General features: G+C 37.7%; 2 protein-coding genes across 2 annotated transcripts in view; both read right to left on the minus strand.

Annotated features, from left to right (window-relative positions):
* Positions 1–2,785, minus strand: part of LOC138334724 (myophilin-like) — a 28,622-nt gene extending 25,837 nt beyond the window's left edge. The window contains exon 1 of the mRNA XM_069283416.1: positions 2,626–2,785. Within this exon, the coding sequence (XP_069139517.1) occupies positions 2,626–2,679 (54 nt within the window). The 5' untranslated portion in view covers positions 2,680–2,785. The remainder of the gene's footprint in view (positions 1–2,625) is intronic.
* Positions 2,786–10,865: 8,080 nt separating this feature from the next.
* On the minus strand, positions 10,866–13,128 carry LOC138334893 (mucin-2-like). The gene is made up of 3 exons (XM_069283765.1): positions 13,101–13,128; positions 12,700–12,835; positions 10,866–12,261 (listed from the first exon to the last, which is right to left on the minus strand). The coding sequence occupies exons 1-3, from the start codon at positions 13,126–13,128 to the stop codon at positions 10,866–10,868; spliced, it is 1,560 nt and encodes a 519-aa protein (XP_069139866.1).
* Positions 13,129–22,641: the final 9,513 nt, after the last annotated feature.

Consider the following 22,641-nt stretch of genomic DNA (forward strand, 5'->3'; position numbering starts at 1 on the left):
TAACCACACCTACACAAATAATATAGGGCCTAGAGATCAATAACTTATATAACTAGGGTACAGAAATCGATAACTTTTATAATACAAACTAGAGACTAGATATTGATAGCTTATAACCTCGTATACTATTTGGGGCTACAGATGATAACTCTTGTCACTCACAAGGGGGTAGATATGATAAATCGTATCACTCATTAACATTTAGGGGCTAGACATCGATAATTACTTACTGGGGCTACATTTTGATAGTTTATATCACCATTAGGGGCTAGATATAGTAAACTTATAAGACTCTTTCATACGTGGATATGAAGGATAGGGATATTCTACCCGAGGGTCACAAAATGTAGTAAAACCCGAGGCTTGCCGAGGGTTTTGCAACATTTCGTGACCCCGAGGGTAGAATATCCCTATCCTTCATATCCACGTATGAAAGAGTATTTTTCTTTCATACCTCGACGTTTTATTGCAATTTTACAACGATAATATCCCGCCATTTTGAAATAAATTCGAAGAAATCAACGACTGGAAGTCAATTTTCCATACATGAAAAATTACGTGATATTTTCAACACAAATTCCGTTGCTTGCATCTTTAATAGTACAACCAGTCAATATTGTGAAAAAAAATAAAATTTTACAGAGGAAATAGAAATTTTGTTGACGCCGTGACGTCACGATGCTTTATTGCATGGGTAGCCATGCAATACAGCCTCAGGCGACATGAGTGTATTGCCCTAGACCAGCCAGTATTACACGTGTAAGTATGAAAGATATAGTAAACTTATATCACTTTTTATGGACTAGATATAGAAAACTTATATCACTTTAAGGAGCTATTTAAACTACAGCCCAGAATTCCATAACAGATTATGGGCCGACTGAACTAGTTTCTCAATGAAGGCATTGTAAAATGGATACACGCAAGTATTTATAATGAGGAAACACTGAAGTGGAACGACTGGTTTCCCAACAGAAACGGGCACGTCTTTACGAATAGTCTCATTAAAATGTACCCTGGAAGGTTAGGAGTTTGCAGAAGGAAACATTTCCTTACCACGTGATGGATAGAAATTTAATGACAGAATGTGTGTGTGTGTGTGTATTTATACTGTCAATAGGTATAACTATACATTTATAAATAAACATCCTTTCCGTGTTAAATTCATCGTTTGACAACCCATCAATCGTTTGCCATTTCGCCCGGGGAAGATAAATTATGAAATCATCACTTGAGTTGTTGATTTTTACTTGGTAGACATTTGATATTATGATTTACATTATCGCTTATCAGTCGTCTCAAGGAAACCGCCAGTTGATAGAACTCGCGTGAAATGTGCTGATACTGTATACCACCAACATACCCCTTTAATACACATCTAATACACAGAAGGCAGGATGCTGTATTTTACTTATCGCTAAAATTCCAATCCCTCAATTTAAGTTCAGGGCTAGGAAACATTCCACCATACTGAAGGAACTACATGTAGATCATAAGATATTTTTATATATACACTAGGTCGCCTGTACCCCCACTGGGCAATCTCCAATCTCTGCCTGACCCCACGGGCTATCAACACTCTCTCAAAATATTGATAATAAATACTACTTCGAGGTTTGTCAGTTTGATGCAGAAATTCAAACTCCTATTTCCGCAATATATCCCCTCCTACCCCTCCATCAATGAGCCAAATTCACATTTGTATTTAAGTTTTACTGAATTTATTGATTATACTGTCTTCAGAAAATCAAAACCCATTTCACATTATATGAAGATAGCATATTAAGCATACACTATCATGCGTGTATGAATATAATTTGAAATACCGGGACGAATGTAAGTATGTTTCTATACATTAAGATACCAGGATGAATCTAAGTATTTTCCTATACGTAATTAATTTATCCAGGACGAATCAAAGTATTTTCTTATATGTAATTAATTTAAAATACCAGGAAGAATTTAAGTATATCACTTACTATAGGTAAACTATTATATGTGTACGTTATATAATTGGTATGACTAGCAATAAAACATAACGCGTTTAAAGTGCATTCCTTTATGAACATTCTCCAACATACTTTTTCCATCCGGAGTTCAAACACACTTGAAATAACGTCATTGTTGACTCAATGGGTGTGTCGCCTTAATATGGAAATGATATTCAAATGGTCCAAGGATTGGATAAGAGAGCGCGGGCGAGGCAGATTATCATAATACTGCAGACGGTAATTAGAGATGGCTCTTAATGGGTCATTGTTTTCTGTCTGTTGTGTATCAGTTCAGTAGACATAGTTTAAATCTTGTTGGCTTACATGTAGCCGAGCTCAATTACTTTACATCCCCAGCTAAAGTGTTACAGTTATTATTATATGTACATTAGACTTTGTAAACCGCCTGACGCCAGAAGGATCATAACTTGAGTTGTAATGAAATAACACTACCACGGGCATATAAAATTAATAAAGTCACGGGCACCTGTTTGGTTAAACCCCAGAATGTAACGTTTTCAGTCTATCGCATCCTCATTCCCGCTAATTTTCCTTCAGCAGCCTCACGCGATAGCTCGGCATATGCCGGACATACAACTGGACAAGAGACAATGTCACCAACAGGTCGTCTTACCTTGTTTTGGGCTTCAAGTGCTAGACCACTTTTAGCTGCTCTGTTACTGGACATGATGGAGTAATTCCTTATTCCTGGATTTCAAAACGTTTCACAACAGACACGTGTACTAGTTTCTCAACAGACAGATGTGAAACCACAATATATAGTCTAACGGACGATGATTCATGCGTGACCTCTGACTTCACAACTGATTATAACAGCTTCTGTGATTGGCTGATCCACTTAGCAAGGCGTTTCTCGTCGTAGACGATAATCAGCTGGCCTTTCGTAAATGTTTGAATCGATTCAATGGTTAATACGTTAAACATTACAAAGTGTCAGATTAAAATCATGGTACACACAAAGGCACAGCGGTTTATTTGTGAGATCATTTTAATTTGAATTAATTTCATTCCAGTTCATATATAGTTTATCGTGTCCTTATAAGGAAATTGAACTTCTCCGCCTCGTGTTGACCTCGTGACTAAGTGTAAAAGAGATAGCTCCTAAACAAAATATTTACACCAATCTCAAATACAAAACCACAAATCCTAAAAATGTGTGACGTCACGTCCTGCGTTGAGATAAAAACAATATTGTGTTAAGGTCTGGAATGTAATGAATACCATTTACGTACATGTATCTTACCTGTAGCACCACATTGTTACCAGTACTTATGATACACACACCTGTCCAGTAGGTAAGAATGTTGACTTACGCCACTGTGTATTATATATGTAACGAGATTGTTTGTCATAATACTTGACATGGAAAATAAAATTCACAATGTACACTAACGATCTGTGTACATATAGATTTAAGTGCTAATTTATCCTAAACAAATTAAGCTTGACCACAAACCATATTTACAAACAAGCTTACAAGTTGGCCAAATGTGCTTTACACATGTTTCACATTTCCCTGTTTGATACATCCTAGACTGGCCACCAGTCTCTAGAATATCAAAAACATCATTAAAAGTTAACTTGATATTTTTTGTATAGATGGCATTTTTATCCTAGTTTCAAACTTGAGGGATATTATCTAGTATTAGAATTCTGCTGAGAAAATCTTATCAATGACTTAGTGTCTGGTGGCCAGTCTAAGTATACAAAGTATCCTTATACCGCAGTATTTCGGCTCTTTTGCAGCTCCGAATTTTACCGATGATAAACCCCTCAGTCTCCTTGTTATCACTCCATCCCACAGGCAAATATATTCTTATAAACCTGATTTTTGATATATATATATTACGAACGTTTTAGGAAACATGACTCTTTTAACATATTGGCCTTGTTACCACGTTGACCTCAGTTATCGCATTAACCCCAGTTACCACATTGTTCCCAGTTATCGCATTAACCCCAGTTATCATGTTGACTCCAGTTATCATATTGACCCCAGTTATCACATTGACCTCAGTTATCGCATTAACCCCAGTTATCATATTGAACCCAGTTATCACACTGACCTCAGTTATCGCATTAACCCCAGTTATCACATTGACCCCAGTTATCACATTGACCTCAGTTATCGCATTAACCCCAGTTATCATATTGACCCCAGTTATCACATTGACCTCAGTTATCGCATTAACCCCAGTTATCATATTGAACCCAGTTATCACATTGACCTCAGTTATCGCATTAACCCCAGTTATCACATTGACCTCATTTATCACATTAACCCAGTTATCATATTGACCCCAGTTATCACATTGACCTCAGTTATCGCATTAACCCCAGTTATCATATTGAACCCAGTTATCACATTGACCCCAGTTATCGCATTCACCCCATTTATCACATTAACCCCAGTTATCACATTGACCCCAGTTATCGCATTAACCCCAGTTATCGCATTAACCCCAGTTATCATATTGACTCCAGTTATCATATTGACTCAGTTATCATTGACCTCGTTATTAACCCCAGTTATCATATTGAACCCAGTTATCACATTGACCTCAGTTATCGCATTAACCCCAGTTATCATATTGAACCCAGTTATCACATTGACCTCAGTTATCGCATTAACCCCAGTTATCATATTGAACCCAGTTATCACACTGACCTCAGTTATCGCATTAACCCCAGTTATCATATTGACCCCAGTTATCATATTGAACCCAGTTATCACATTGACCTCAGTTATCGCATTAACCCCAGTTATCATATTTAAACCATTTATCACACTGAACTCAGTTATCGCATTAACCACAGTTATCACATTGACCCCAGTTATCACATTGACCCCAGTTATCACATTGACCCCAGTTATCACATTGACCACAGTTATCACATTGACCCCAGTTATCACATTGACCCCAGTTATCACATTGACCACAGTTATCACATTGACCCCAGTTATCACATTGACCACACTTATCACATTGACCCCAGTTTTCACATTGACCACAGTTATCACATTGACCACAGTTATCACATTGACCCCAGTTATCACATTGACCACACTTATCACATTGACCCCAGTTTTCATATTGACCCCAGTTATCACATTGACCACAGTTATCACATAGACCACAGTTATCACATTGACCCCAGTTATCGCATTAACCCCAGTTATCATATTGACCCAGTTATCACATTGACCACAGTTATCACATTGACCTCAGTTATCGCATTAACCCAGTTATCATATTGAACCCAGTTATCACATTGACCCCAGTTATCATATTGACCCCAGTTATCACATTGACCCCAGTTATCACATTACCCCAGTTATCACATTGACCCCAGTTATCACATTGACCCCAGTTATCACATTGACCCCAGTTATCACATTGACCCCAGTTATCACATTGACCCCAGTTATCACATTGACCACAGTTATCACATTGACCACAGTTATCACATTAACCCCAGTTATCACATTATTATCATATTGACCCCAGTTATCACATTGACCACAGTTATCACATTGACCTCAGTTATCGCATTAACCCCAGTTATCATATTGAACCCAGTTATCACATTGACCCCAGTTATCATATTGACCCCAGTTATCACATTGACCCCAGTTATCACATTGACCCCAGTTATCACATTGACCTCAGTTATCGCATTAACCCCAGTTATCATATTGAACCCAGTTATCACATTGACCCCAGTTATCACATTAACCCCAGTTATCACATTGACCCCAGTTATCACATTGACCCCAGTTATCACATTGACCCCAGTTATCACATTGACCCCAGTTATCACATTGACCCCAGTTATCACATTGACCCCAGTTACCACATTAACCTCAGTTATCACATTGACCCCAGTTATCAACATTGACCCCAGTTATCACATTGACCCCAGTTATCACATTGACCCCAGTTATCACATTGACCCCAGTTATCACATTGACCCCAGTTATTACATTGACCATAGTTTATCACATTGACCCCAGTTATCACATTGACCCCAGTTATCACATTGACCCCAGTTATCACATTGACCCCAGTTATCACATTGACCCCAGTTATCACATTGACCCCAGTTATCACATTGACCCCAGTTATCACATTGACCCCAGTTATCACATTGACCCCAGTTATCACATTGACCCCAGTTATCACATTGACCCCAGTTATCACATTGACCCCAGTTATCACATTGACCCCAGTTATCACATTGACCCCAGTTATCACATTGACCCCAGTTATCACATTGACCATAGTTATCACATTGACCCCAGTTATCACATTGACCCCAGTTATCACATTGACCCCAGTTATCACATTGACCCCAGTTATCACATTGACCCCAGTTATCACATTGACCCCAGTTATCACATTGACCCCACTTATCACATTGACCCCAGTTATCACATTGACCCCAGTTATCACATTGACCCCAGTTATCACATTGACCCCAGTTATCACATTGACCCCAGTTATCACATTGACCCCAGTTATCACATTGACCCCAGTTATCACATTGACCCCAGTTATCACATTGACCCCAGTTATCACATTGACCCCAGTTATCACATTGACCCCAGTTATCACATTGACCCCAGTTATCACATTGACCCCAGTTATCACATTGACCCCAGTTATCACATTGACCCCAGTTATCACATTGACCCCAGTTATCACATTGACCCCAGTTATCACATTGACCACAGTTATCACATTGACCCCAGTTATCACATTGACCCCAGTTATCACATTGACCCCAGTTATCACATTGACCCCAGTTATCACATTGACCCCAGTTATCACATTGACCCCAGTTATCACATTGACCCCAGTTATCACATTGACCACAGTTATCACATTGACCCCAGTTATCACATTGACCCCAGTTATCACATTGACCCCAGTTATCACATTGACCCCAGTTATCACATTGACCCCAGTTATATACACATATTGACCACAGTTATCACATTGACCCAGTTATCACATTGACCCAGTTATCACATTGACCCAGTTATCACATTGACCCCAGTTATCACATTGACCCCAGTTATCACATTGACCCCAGTTATCACATTGACCCCAGTTATCACATTGACCCCAGTTATCACATTGACCCCAGTTTATCACATTGACCCCAGTTATCACATTGACCCCAGTTATCACATTGACCCCAGTTATCACATTGACCCCAGTTATCACATTGACCCCAGTTATCACATTGACCCCAGTTATCATTTTGACCCCAGTTATCACATTGACCCCAGTTATCACATTGACCCCAGTTATCACATAGTTACACATTGACCATTGACCAGTTATCACATTGACCACAGTTATCACATTGACCCCAGTTATCACATTGACCCCAGTTATCACATTGACCACAGTTATCACATTGACCCCAGTTATCACATTGACCCCAGTTATCACATTGACCCCAGTTATCACATTGACCCCAGTTATCACATTGACCCAGTTATCACATTGACCCCAGTTATCACATTGACCCCAGTTATCACATTGACCCCAGTTATCACATTGACCCCAGTTATCATTGACCCAGTTATCACATTGACCCCAGTTATCACATTGACCCCCGTTATCACATTGACCCCTGTTATCACATTGACTCCAGTTATCACATTGACCCCAGTTATCACATTGACCCCTGTTATCACATTGACCCCAGTTATCAACATTGACCACAGTTATCACATTGACCCCAGTTATCACATTGACCCCAGTTATCACATTGACCCCAGTTATCACATTGACCACAGTTATCACATTGACCCCAGTTATCACATTGACCCCAGTTATCACATTGACCCCAGTTATCACATTGACCCCTGTTATCACATTGACCCCAGTTATCACATTGACCACAGTTATCACATTGACCCCAGTTATCACATTGACCCAGTTATCACATTGACCCATTATACATTGACCCAGTTATCACATTGACCCCAGTTATCACATTGACCCCAGTTTATCATTTTGACCCAGTTATCACATTGACCCCAGTTATCACATTGACCCCAGTTATCACATTGACCCCAGTTATCACATTGACCCCAGTTATCACATTGACCCAGTTATATCACATTGATCCTACCGTTATCACATTGACCCCGTTATCACATTGACCCCAGTTATCACATTGACCCCAGTTATCACATTGACCCCAGTTATCACATTGACCCCAGTTATCACATTGACCCCGTTTCAGTTATCACATTGACCCCAGTTATCACATTGACCCCAGTTATCACATTGACCCCAGTTATCACATTGACCCCAGTTATCACATTGACTCCAGTTATCACATTGACCCCGGTTATCACATTGACCCCTGTTCTCACATTGACCACACTTATCACATTGACCCCAGCTATCACATTGACCCCAGTTATCACTTTGACCCCAGTTATCATTTTGACCCCAGTTATTACATTGACCCCTGTTATCACATTGACCCCAGTAATCACATGGATCCAGCTATCCCTTAATCACCCAAGGTCGTTACAGTCGTGATATCCACATTTGCTCCCTGTTCTCACTTTTTGACACATGCCCTCATTTTGACCACTATTACCACTTTTGTCCCTTTTTCTTATTTTGACCCTATTGTTATCACTATGACCCATGTTTCTCATTATGTCGATATTACAATAAGTAATCGTTTTGTTGCTTTGACCCCAATCATCGCTTGAACCTTGTTTTCACTTTGACCCCTGTTCTCACATTGAAAAATGTTCCCACTTTGACCCTTGTTCTCACACTGATAAATGTTCTCACTTTGACCCCTGTTCTCACATTGATAAATGTTCTCACTTTGACCCCTGTTCTCACATTGATAAATGTTCCCACTGTGACCCCTGTTCTCACATTGATAAATGTTCCGACTTTGACCCCTGTTCTCACATTGATAAATGTTCCCACTTTGACCCTTCTTCTTACATTGATAAATGTTCTCACTTTGACCCCTGTTCTCACATTGATAAATGTTCCCACTTTGACCCCTCTTCTCACATTGATAAATGTTCCCACTTTGACCCTTGTTCTCACATTGATAAATGTTCAAACTTTGACCCCTGTTCTCACATTGATAAATGTTCTCACTTTGACCCCTGTTCTCACATTGATAAATGTTCTCACTTTGACCCCTGTTCTCACATTGATAAATGTTCTCACTTTGACCCCTGTTCTCACATTGATAAATGTTCTCACTTTGACCCCTGTTCTCACATTGATAAATGTTCTCACTTTGACCCCTGTTCTCACATTGATAAATGTTCTCACTTTGACCCCTGTTCTCACATTGATAAATGTTCTCACTTTGACCCCTGTTCTCACATTGATAAATGTTCTCACTTTGACCCCTCTTCTCACATTGATAAATGTTCTCACTTTGACCCCTCTTCTCACATTGATAAATGTTCTCACTTTGACCCCTCTTCTCACATTGATAAATGTTCTCACTTTGACCCCTGTTCTCACATTGATAAATGTTCTCACTTTGACCCCTGTTCTCACATTGATAAATGTTCCCAACTTGACCCCTCTTCTCACATTGATAAATGTTCTCACTTTGACCCCTCTTCTCACATCGATAAATGTTCTCACTTTGACCCCTCTTCTCACATTGATAAATGTTCCCACTTTGACCCCTCTTCTCACATTGATAAATGTTCTCACTTTGACCCCTCTTCTCACATTGATAAATGTTCTCACTTTGACCCCTGTTCTCACATTGATAAATGTTCTCACTTTGACCCCTGTTCTCACATTGATAAATGTTCTCACTTTGACCCCTCTTCTCACATTGATAAATGTTCCCACTTTGACCCCTCTTCTCACATTGATAAATGTTCTCACTTTGACCCCTCTTCTCACATTGATAAATGTTCTCACTTTGACCCCTCTTCTCACATTGATAAATGTTCTCACTTTGACCCCTATCTTACGTTTCCTCGTTCTCCTGTTTGTTTCCAACATATTTACTATTTAGTTTTAATCCTAAACCTTCGACTTATTCAGTCTCACCACCAATAAATCAGATTTATTCACAGTCAGCCAGTCTATACGATAGTCTGTGTAATGAGACACGCGTAGGAGACTGTTGGTATTTACACTATGATGAAATGCAATAAAGCCACTTTCGTATCGACCTTTTAAACACAAATAATGCACTAGTGTGAGTGCGTCCACAGGGAAACGGAGTATGTTGTAGTCTACATTACATATCTCTAAATACGTCATAATGTACATTTTGTATGTAGAGCATTGTTGCGATATCGTAGCTCTAGACTATGGGTGGACAATTTCTTACAATGCGGACGAAGTAACGGCAGGATATGATTCTTTTTTCTTTTCAAAATCCGGTGAAAATTAATCCATTCTTTGTCCAGGAAGAATAAGTCAGATAAATATACCCTTTCCAACTCCCAAGGACAACTCACGTGTGTAAACGTATAAAAATACAATCTGCTCAACATGTGGTGTATATGATTTGACAACTGGTAAATTCATCCATTTGTTATCAAGGCCTACTGATCTGGCCCGGAGGGAGTTAACAATCACAGATAGGTAGATAGGGGATATGGTGTGTTTATCACCCTAACATGATAGTCGCCCGTGATAGCTGGGACTTGATCTACTTACATTAATCATGTTCGAATTGGTCAGTTTAGTTCGCTTCTCTCGGAGGGTCGGTAATGCTAATGCGATTCCCTGGAGGGTCATTGTCCCGAAATCACAGGGAAGATGATGTACCGACTTATTATTAAGATCACTGTAAGGGAGACGTTCAGGCTTATTAACATAGAGGGGAGACGTTCAAACTTATTGGTGTAGAGGGAACGTCAAGTCTTATTGGTGTTGTAACGTCACGACTTATTGATGTGGAGACGTCACTGCTTGTTGGTGTGGTAACGTCACGACTTATTGGTGTGGAGACGTCACTGCTTGTTGGTGTGGTAACGTCACGACTTATTGGTGTGGAGACGTCACTGCTTGTTGGTGTGGTAACGTCACGACTTATTGGTGTGGAGACGTCACTGCTTGTTGGTGGGGTAACGTCACGACTTATTGGTGTGGAGACGTCACGACTTATTGGTGTGGAGACGTCATTGCTTGTTGGTGTGGTAACGTCACGACTAATTGGTGTGGAGACGTCACGACTTATTGGTGTGGTAACGTCACGACTTATTGGTGTGGAGACGTCACGACTTATTGGTGTGATAACGTCACGACTTATTTGTGTGGAGACGTCACGACTTATTGGTGTGGAGAGGTCACTCCTTGTTGGTGTGGTAACGTCACGACTTATTGGTGTGGAGACGTCACTGCTTGTTGGTGTGGTAACGTCACGACTAATTGGTGTGGAGACGTCACGACTTATTGGTGTGGTAACGTCACGACTTATTGGTGTGGAGACGTCACGACTTATTGGTGTGGTAACGTCACGACTTATTTGTGTGGAGACGTCACGACTTATTGGTGTGGAGAGGTCACTCCTTGTTGGTGTGGTAACGTCACGACTTATTGGTGTGGAGACGTCACTGCTTGTTGGTGGGGTAACGTCACGACTTATTGGTGTGGAGACGTCACGACTTATTGGTGTGGAGACGTCATTGCTTGTTGGTGTGGTAACGTCACGACTAATTGGTGTGGAGACGTCACGACTTATTGGTGTGGTAACGTCACGACTTATTGGTGTGGAGACGTCACTGCTTGTTGGTGTGGTAACGTCACGACTTATTTGTGTGGAGACGTCACGACTTATTGGTGTGGAGAGGTCACTCCTTGTTGGTGTGGTAACGTCACGACTTATTGGTGTGGAGACGTCACTGCTTGTTGGTGTGGTAACGTCACGACTTATTGGTGTGGAGACGTCACGACTTATTGGTGTGGAGACGTCACTGTTTGTTGGTGTGGTAACGTCACGACTTATTGGTGTGGAGAAGTCACGACTTATTGGAATGGGAACGTCACGACTTATTGGTATGGGAACGTCACGACTTATTGGTTTGGGAACGTCACGACTTATGGGAATGTGAACGTCACGACTTATTGGTATGGGAACGTCACGACTTATTGGTATGGGAACGTCGCGACTTATTGGTGTGGAGATGTCATGACTCACTGGTGTGCATACGTTACGACTTTTCGGTGTGGGAACGTCAAGACTTATTGGTTTGGAGACATTACGACTTATTGGTGTCGAGTGGAGACGTTACGACCTATAGCAGTCGAGGGAGACGTAATGACCTAATATAGGGGAGACTTTACGACTTATAAATGTCGAGGGGAGACGTTACGACTTATAGGTGTAAAGGGGAGACGTTACGACCAAATAGAGGGGAGACGTTACGACCTATATGTGTAGAGGGGAGACGTTACGACCAAATAGAGGGGAGACGTTACGACCTATAGGTGTAGAGGGGAGACGTTACTACCTATAGGTGTAGAGGGGAGACGTTACGACCTATAGGTGTAGAGGGGAGACGTTATGACCTATAGGTGTAGAGGGGAGACGTTACGACCTATAGGTGTAGAGGGGAGACGTTATGACCTATAGGTGTAGAGGGGAGACGTTTCAACTCATTTAATAGCACGATCTAGATCGCAGGAGCAGAGAACATTCTGACTTATCGTTGTAATCACTGGATAGGAGACACCTGGTTCCGTTGGTGTGAAGGTGAGATGTTGCGAACTGGATGTGTGAAATAGAGATCTCTAGAAGGAGGTGACGTCTCGAGTCGCGATCACTAGAAGAGAGACGTCCTGGCAAATTAATACGATTACTGTTAACCTTTCAACTAATTGATGTGATCAGAAAAATGCCCTTAAGTTCCCCTGTGGTCACAAGGGAAATAAAGTCAAGAAGACATTTTGGAGCCTTTTTAGGCTTCAAGGTGGCTCCTGTCGATCGCATACCACTAAGTGTGTAACTTGTATTTTAAATCTCTGAAGTAAATCCTTCTTTTCAAGACAGCGTCATATCTTATCACAGGCTAAATTCTATGCAAACACCTGATTTATTTCCTACCATTGAAAAGGAATACATTATCCTTCATTTGAAGTTAGTTGACAACGTTGATAATTTATACAAGATGAAATTCAATTTGAGACCTTGCGTAGTAAAACTGCTATGCCCTTTGTTGCGTCAACAGAGGGTATAAAAGATGTTACCGACAACGTCAATGTGGATTTATAAAGATCAGTTAGCTGTTGGTGATCTTTGTACCTGTCAGAGGTGTTATATTGAAATACTACTGTGAAGTCATACAAAATTATATATTGGAGAAAATATGTTCATGGGACCAAGAATGTATGAGAGTATAAGGTGTTCCCGGAATATTCAATTTTGTGGATTTTCTAAAACGTCGTACCCGATATATCGTCATTCAAAGAAAATGTGTTGTAAATATTGTAAGATTATGATATATTTATTATTAACTTAAAGAAAAACACAACAAGTGACTGTAAAATCGGTAAAAATGGTATTAATATATCCGGTATAATTTCTTATGAATTAGAAAAATAAAACTTTCCGTCAAAATCGCTGTACATGCGAAGAAAATAATAATATCTATGGGAATCCTAAAAGTCCTCCCGGACGGCTAAGAGTGCAGTTCAATCTTAACGCATGCGCAACACCCACCACTCTCCGTAGTAAACAAAACATGGCTACCGTAGTTTTGAACCAAAATGTTTCCGCCAAAACAACGAACTGACTCACCTAAAATGCGAAAGGAAAGGTAATGGAGCAGCGACAATCCCAACAACTGACTCGGTAAACATTACGACGCATGGAGAGTGTTAATACAACTTGTTATAGTGAAGAGAACAGTTCAAACGAGCACGCGGCTCCGGACCGCTACTGTAACAGTTACGTACCTAGGCCTACTACGTACCCGGTACTCCCTGCTCAGCTGATTGTGAGTGAGTCTTCGTATTTTGATCATTATGTAAATAGTCCCTAGCAGTATTTTTTCATAAATGAGTGGTCACATATGGTCACATGTTTTATACCTGTTCCCCAATCGCGTAAAACGTAACCCTGTGGTAAATAGCGGTTCTTTAGTGGGGCCTCTTTAGGGGTAATGAATGCCCTGTATGCTACCGGTCAATTCATACAGTTCTGATATATATATTTATAGATTTTTAATTTGTAAATTTTTGTTCTGTACATGTTCTGGTAGTGTTATACACATACATTGTATATAGGATTTACATTGTAGGTTAATTGGTAAAATTGTATTGTATATGTTCTGATATACACATATACATATGTACATGTAGGTTTTAGCTTGTTCTTTAGATATATTTGGAGGACAGTCAGGACACATACAGTATATTATTTCTGGTCATAATAATAAATAGTGTTTGTATATTTATTACAACTGTACCTGGTTCATGTGTATATGACAAACTTTACAGAGTTGAAATGTACTGCAGCCATGTATCATTTATAATTATTCTGAATTTTTGTTGGAACTATAGATAATGAATTTTGTATCTTTTTTGAAACAATATTTGATTCTATCAAATGCATCAGTGACACATTCACAACTTATAAAATGTTTTCTCTAAAAAAAAAAAACCTGTAGAATGAACCTACATTTATTCATTTGTATATATTTGAAATTGATCATTTCAATTTTTGTCATATTCAACAGATATAAAAAATTGCTGGTTCTTTTTTTCAGGCACCATGCATGCATAGTGACATGAATACAGAAAGTTCATCCCTTGGACCTGTATACAAGTGTATGTATACATATACATACAATTAGCATCATATGAAGACTGAAGAATGTTGATTTGAGTGCTCTTGAAAGTAAACTTTTCCAATATGGACCTAGAAGATCATGAACAGAACATTTAAACAGTATTAATTTATTAAATGTTCCTTTCAACTGTAATCATTAAATAAAATTATGATGCAATACTTTTTCATTGTTTAACTTTGTAGAAATATTTGTTTATATTAGTCCTCTAGATCCAGTGATTATAATTCTTGCATCCATATGCCTGCCCATTTGTTTGTCAGGGCTTGTGAGATAGCTTTTCAATTACTTTTAAAATATAAGGATTTTTTTTTTACATATAGCAATATAGATAACATTGTCTTAGGATTTCTAAATTCTACTTTACAAGAGAGTAGACTCAACATATAAATAAAACCATAAAACTAGCAAGTTATCTGAAATGTTAAAAATCTTTTTGTCTGAACCAAATTTCACATTTATTGTCTATGTGTAACTTGTACATAGACCATTTATGTATTAATACTGTAGTAACAGTGATTACAAACACATAGACTAAAATGTAGTATGTAGTACTATGTACATCTGTCTTTGATTTGAGTTCTAAACAAAAAAGTGGTACCTATTGGGAAGTTGTGACTTGGGCGGAGGGTGAAATACAGAAGAAATAGCTACACATGGAAAAAAGAAAGATATACAGTACCATATGGATTCAAAGTTGCTCCAAAATCAATGAGACTAAATAACCAAAAAAAAAGCCATGTAAACCCCAAATATGCAATGACCAGATCAATGATAAAGCACCCTTCCACTTCCAGTTATCTGTAGCTATTTCTTCTATATTTCAACCCCCCCACTCAAGTTACAACTTCCCAACCTCATGATTCTTCTGTCTTTTAGCCCCCCACTCCCACCCCCCAACACACACATACCTGATTGATTGTCATGTTATTTCAGGTTCCTATTCAGGTATTATTCCTAAAAACCTAAAAGGGTATACACACTGTGTACTCTCAAAGGAGGGGAACCACTTCATTCAAAAATGGAATTTACAATTTCATCTTAATTTTGAAATTTTCAATTTAATTATTAATTACTGGACTATTAAAACAGTATAGAACCCCTCGGCTACAGACAAAGTACTGTGGTACACATTTCTCTTAATTAATTACTTTTCTTCAACTCAATCATCTTTTTCTCCAGAGCACAAAAAAGAACAGGAAACAACAGAAAAGGAAAGTAACATACATGTAGGCCTATATGTTTTCTGAAAATATATATGATGTGTTAATTCTCACAGCATAGGCCTACATGAATGTGAAGAATTAAATATTATCAATGTTTGAGAGAATTTCCTAGTTGTAATTCTATAGCAGCTACATGGAATATACGTTTACATATATACATTGTACGATACATATACATCATAAAAGTTTCTTTCCTTCCAGCTGGACATTCATGTCATCTCTCTCCAGAACTCAAATATTGTTTACAAAAAAAAAAAACCAACCAGAGACATAGATAATTTAATTAAATCTCTGCAAAAAACTACACGAATAATTGAACACATATATTGTACTTGTAAAATATCTATGTATGAGCTAATTTATTTTCACATCTTTGACAGCTACATGCATGGACGTTCTATGGAACGTTTTCGTGTGGTTTTAAATGGGAAATTATGTTACGATTATTTGTATTTAACCTTCATGATTCGGTTGATGTAAAATACGACGAATGCTATGCTGCAATAATTGCCCCTTGCCGGGGCCCCATCTCTGCATCGGCCGAATATTTGTGTCGATTTCCATGTACAAGATGCTTTTATCGAAAAATGATTACAAAGCATTGTCATTAATGAAAGAATACTTCATTTGCATCAAATGTATAATCTCAAAACAACAATTTGCATACCGCATTAGTGGTTTATCACACGAAACGAAACCGACACGACTGAGAAACACATGTCCATGTTGACATTTCCACGCAGCCTCGTTTTCAAAGAGTTTGGAGAATTTATATTTAGAACTGTGCTAAATTTACACGGGGCTTCCCCAAAATTTCAATGGTCAAAACTGGACACCGTAAGCAGAACTTGACCATCATTATGGTATACAATGACTTTTGGAAGGCCAAAGAACGCATTTAGACTGGTTTCCTTTGCCCGATATATTTATTATTAACTTAAAGAAAAACACAACATATATTTTCAATAATTTCAAAACTTTCCATAAAAATTGGGAAAATTAGCAAGGGACTCTTTCACGAAAAACAATATAAATTATTCATGAAAGAGGTTCTTTATAGATTACTAGATTACATTCTTCCTAGAGACAGCAAGTATAGTAAAACAGTTCTCAAATGTTGATATAAAGGGCTTTAGTTTCATCGTTATGCTAAATGCTAATAATGCTATCTCTAACTTGGGTCCGATCCTGTACATGTAGCTTGTATTTATGACAATAATATGCGTTTAAACTAATATATATGTTAATAAGAATATTCAGCGAATTATCTCCCTTGGATCATTAGTAAATGTGAAATTGACAAGTACTTCATGGCTTAGACCCGGAGTCCGAGGTGACTTGACTACGGTAATTCATCTTTATAAATGTCGATCCAGGCACACGTCACACTGCTCGGGTGACCACCCACGGGCCAATCATTACACATAATATGCGACAGAAGAATTTTATCGAACATTCTACAAAAAAACTACTATGGTATTGAAAGGAAATCATATGAGCTCTCAATAAATTCACTAAATCCGTTTATTGATTTTTCTTTTTTACTTGACAAATAAGGCGGATTTTTATTGAGAAGTTACTTAGAATAATTCATTTGGGAATCCAATAGTTTTCGATACATGTCATCTCCATTTTAACAGTTATATTGATGATATAGGGGAAACTTTGATGAATGGGGTAACTTGTGTCTAATCTGTCTTGTCTGGGTTTTACCAGGAAATTTATTCAAATCACATAAGAAGATCTAACAACCGATTGATTTCGGAACTGATTTTTGTAATTAGAGCAGGATTACTGGTTAAAGGTATATGAGCAGAATATTTCGGAACTGATTTTTGTAATTAGAGCAGGATTACTGGTTAAAGGTATATGAGCAGAATCTATAGGCAATACCATTGTAATAGAGGTAAGAATAACGAGATCACCTTCCGAGAAACGACACCTTCAGACAGGAGAACGGAGCTCTATACTTTGAGCGACACATACCATGGTATCTGTCGAGTTAAATCATTTAAATAGTTTACACAAATCGAGAGAAAAGCCCTTAGGTAGAAATACATCTGTCTGTACATAGGGGTGTAGTGTTCAGTACTGGGTAACAAGAGCCTGTCCGGGTCAGAGGTCACATTCCATCTGTCCCGCCCACAACGACTCAGACAGTTTAAAAGGCTCACATTACCGTCTGCTCATTTTACAAACGTGACTATTAAATTGTACAAATGTCTCCAGACGACGATCATTCCTTGTGTTTCTGCATTGTCATCTAGCTCAGCTGTGGTAGAATTGTCATTCATAACATCGCATATAGAATTTACCACCACCACTACAACTATTATCGTTGTCATCATCATCATTATCATCGTCATAGACGTTGTCGTCGTCGCCGTCGTTGTCATCACCGCCGTCACCAACAACACCACTATATGGACCTGGCACGAATTTCCATCCAACGGTTTAGATGTGTGTGTGTGTGTGTGTGTGAGAGAGAGAGTGTGTGTGTATTTGTGTTAGTATCTATAATACATATATATAAATATTTGTCATTGGTTGAACCCCCACTGTCGCTGTCTTCATCGTAAGGTGACATGGTACCATCATCACCACCAGTATCATCACTATCGTCGTTGTTTTTATTGCCGTTATCCATACCTGTCGCTATCGTAATCACTAAAATCAACAAATACGTTGACGACAGTCAAATAACGACAACAGGGAAGACTGCAACTTCATGTCGGTTTGAGTTCACTCCCTTCGTATTTGTGTTGGGTGGGGGGGGGGGGGGGGGGGTCGCTTGTCGTGTTCTTACTATTGTGTTCTCACGTTGTCGGTGGATTAAAAAAGTGTTGAAGATTATAATATGGTTATCTGCGCAGTTATAGTCAATCAACGGAAGGTAATTAGGACGACGATGGGAAACGACCCGCGCTATGGAAATTAACATTTGATTTGTTTTAGTTCAAATGTTCATAAGATGATGATAGTGTAGTATAACAGTAAGCTAATAATTTGTGACTCTACAAAAATATCAAACTAGTTTTAGAACTCCCATTCTAAAAATCAAAAGGGGTAAAAATAACTCTCACGAGCCTAGCGTTCTTGAAACCGATCGAGCTAAATTTGACAGGCATATTGCAGTTAATATCCAGCAAGGTTATATACATGATCATGTTCTGTTTCATAAATTTGGTTACGTTTTACTGTGTATTGAACCCTCGTTCTTCTTACTGGCAGTTACTGAAAAAAATATGCTAATTTATCTAATATTCCGGAAAAAGCAATTCAAAATAAGTCTTTTCTAAGTGAGGCATTTGATTGCCATGATGGTGCATTTTCTTTCACAGGTGTTAAGTCACAGGACCCGATTTAAATACGGAGTAAGACATTTATGATAGTGAAATATTCTGTACCATTACACCATCTATATATAAAAGTTACCCTTCCTCGACATTTCAGGGGTTACTATCTCTGTCGTTATATCAAATAAACAAGTAAATACATAGGGAAATATATGAAAATAGTTGGCATACTATATTATATTTACGACCGTCAAATATCTTGGTATTTTACAATATACAGTATAAACCAGTGTGTCTGTTGAAGCCAAAACAGGAAAACGGGTCTACTATACTTAATACTTCCGGTTTTTGGCGAGGATCACCTCGCCATTGTGATCGTGGTTGCAAAATTCTCTTTCAGTCAATTTCCTCAATATGATTGGCTTAGAACTTGCTCGCAGATACTAGCGCTCCTAACGGCAGTGTATTCAACAACTTTGATTTTACCGGGAATTTTAAATAGCAAATTTTGAATATGAAAGTTACTGAAATAAGCGTATCTGTAATGTTGAAATAGGAGAAGTAGATAACTGCTTTCATATCCTTACCATATACACTATCCAAATGATCTTAGGTTGGAAAATTTTCACTTGAATTGTTTACAATGTATTTAGACTTTCCGTCCCGAAAATGTTGTTAACAATGCATGAAGACGTTTCGTCCCGAAAATGCTTCGCTTCGCCCCACGCGTTTTGTCCCTACTAGTGACAATTATCCCGCAACGGAAAAAATGAAATCAATGTTTCACCTCAAACATCAAAATTTTTACAATAATGATTTTTGTAATTTGAATCATATTAGTTCGGGAGCAAATAAATCTCGGGACGAAATGGAGATTTGTTTATCACGGCTGCGTTATGCCACATGTACGTGTAAATCCACAATGGAAGAAAGACAACTCTAAGAAAATTTAGGATAAACTTTGTAAACTGATCAAATAGCGCGTGAGAGACGATGAACATTTTCTAAATGTCCAAGCTGGCGTAATCTTCCAACTTACGGCAGTTAATAAGGTATGAATATTTACCACATCCATAATTATCGATAATTTTATAAGCACATGTATACATTATCAGATTATATATACATATTAAAGCACGTATAGAGGTTGTCACTAAAAACATTTTAGCCACATTCATCACATGTAGGCCTACAGGAGCTTGACGTTCTGATAATATATATAACGTATTCAGTAAACTACGTAATTAACGAAGTATTTTTGGTCCGAATGACAAAAATCATACATAAAATGTTCGTATAACTCGAAGTGAGATTTTTTTTGGACTACTTCATTTGTAAATCGATGAAAATGCCGATTTCTTTTTCATAATTCTTCCGTAGAACGGCACTTAAAAAGCTGTTTCAATCTACAACAAACGTGGAGAAAACGGTTAAATGTTTAGCAATTATCCTGAGTTATATTTCATCAACAATCATCAGAGATTAGTAATTAAAACTTACATAAACATACTCCCGATTCTCACTTGCATTGTGTGATCACTCGAGCGGAACTAATCTCTACCACCTGGCGCAGTCTTACAAAGGGGTGTTTCTCTTAACGCCAACATATTTATCAACAACAGGTAGGTGTTGTTTTAGGAAACAATCGGAAGGCAATTATATACTGTTTCATATAAGCTGTCTTTATTTTCACCTGTAAAGTCACTTGAGATTTACCTGTATTTCAATCAGTATCATAGGTAACATTGGTGGGTTTTGGATAAAAATTCCTTCAATATATTCCGTATTATATACAACGTAAATTATTAATCATTGATAATCAGTGCTTTAATATGCTAAGAATTAATATGGAGCTACATGTGGATTATTAAGAACGATGCATTTTGAGTTCCAGGTGAAATATTTTTTTACAAATCATATCTCAATTTTATCAGAAAAACAGGTTTCTTGATCAGTGTATATTCTAATGTAACAGTATTCTGTTTTGACATAGGAGTTCCAGTAGGGCTACATTCTTAGCCAACTTTATTTCTTGTGACCGTGCATAGTTGCGCATGATTTCTCTTATCGCATAGACGTACACCGTGAAGTATTTGGTTAGAAAATGAGTGGAGAAAAACAATATCACAAAAGTTTAAATTAATATTGTCGGAAATTTTGACCTGTTGATTATAGTTTAAGTTGGTAATCTATTGAAGCCGACACAAACACACATTATGATGTTTTATAAACATTGGTAATAATATATCATTGGGGTTTAATGCTCTATATGTATTTTTGATACAAAATATTTTTAGAAGTCACTTAATAATGTAAAAATACTAAATGAAATGAGATTGAAGACTGTTACTTAGGGTCTTAACCATATTCATTTTAATACACATTATAGATGTTAATGTTGCAATACTGGCAAAATTATTTCAAGTCCATATGTTGAAGGTCTTGTAATTCTCAAAATGTTGCAAACTTTTAGTGCTCAGAATACCAAATTAACAGTTTTCTAATTTTTTCTGTTTAAAGATTATAGTATATATACCAATTTGTATCTATAGTAACAATGTTTGACCGAAATTCAACCATAGGAAAGAAATTTATATGTTATTTCTAACATGCACAAAAATATATAATTTTACTGCGCTGTTAACGGACAACAGTTTAATTATTGGGTGCTCTTTTGCTATAATGATATACAAATGTACATGTACATTTACATTATAATGTAACATCACGCTGATCTAGAAATACCATCTTAGGACAAGAAAGCAGGAAAATTATATAATTATGATAAATGATGCATCCTAATGCAACTTTCAAAATATATTGTATGTTCTGTTAACTTATGTTCTGTTAACTTAAAAAGGTCAGTCAAGTACAAGTAAAATTTGGAAATCATATTTGACATAAATTCACTTACTCTTTGGTAGGTTATTAACGCAGATGTTACATGTACATGTACTATATATGTATATAAGGTCACTTAACAGACATATATGGAAGACCTTGTGGAAATATATCACTTTTCAACAGGCAAAAGGCTTATATTATTTCAAACTTTTAATCAAATTAGTGTTACACTAAGTTGAAACTGGATAATTCCTTTTTGGATTTTTTCTTTGATATTACTGAATGGTAAAGTTACTTCCATGTGAAATAAGTTTCAAAGAATTTTGCTTGATTTTAGTATCAATCTATTGAAAATCTAATGAGATTTATACCAGAGATTTTAGATATATCAAGGAAATCTTTAAAATTCTTGAAATAAAATCATTGTGAAT

This window comes from Argopecten irradians, chromosome 1, assembly GCF_041381155.1.
Source record: "Argopecten irradians isolate NY chromosome 1, Ai_NY, whole genome shotgun sequence".
Taxonomy (NCBI): domain Eukaryota; kingdom Metazoa; phylum Mollusca; class Bivalvia; order Pectinida; family Pectinidae; genus Argopecten; species Argopecten irradians.

What these genes read in the sequence shown, in the direction of transcription:
- LOC138334893 (XM_069283765.1), bottom strand. Translation starts at nt 13,128, where the DNA reads ATGAAGGATAATGTATTCCTTTTCAATG. An exon ending in TAATGTATTCCTTTTCAATG is followed by an intron (nt 12,836 to 13,100) that starts GTAGGAAATAAA and finishes TTAATTTGCCAG; the next exon opens with GACGTCTCTCTTCTAGTGAT. An exon ending in TCCAGTGATTACAACGATAA is followed by an intron (nt 12,262 to 12,699) that starts GTCAGAATGTTC and finishes GACACCAATAAG; the next exon opens with TCGTAATGTCTCCAAACCAA.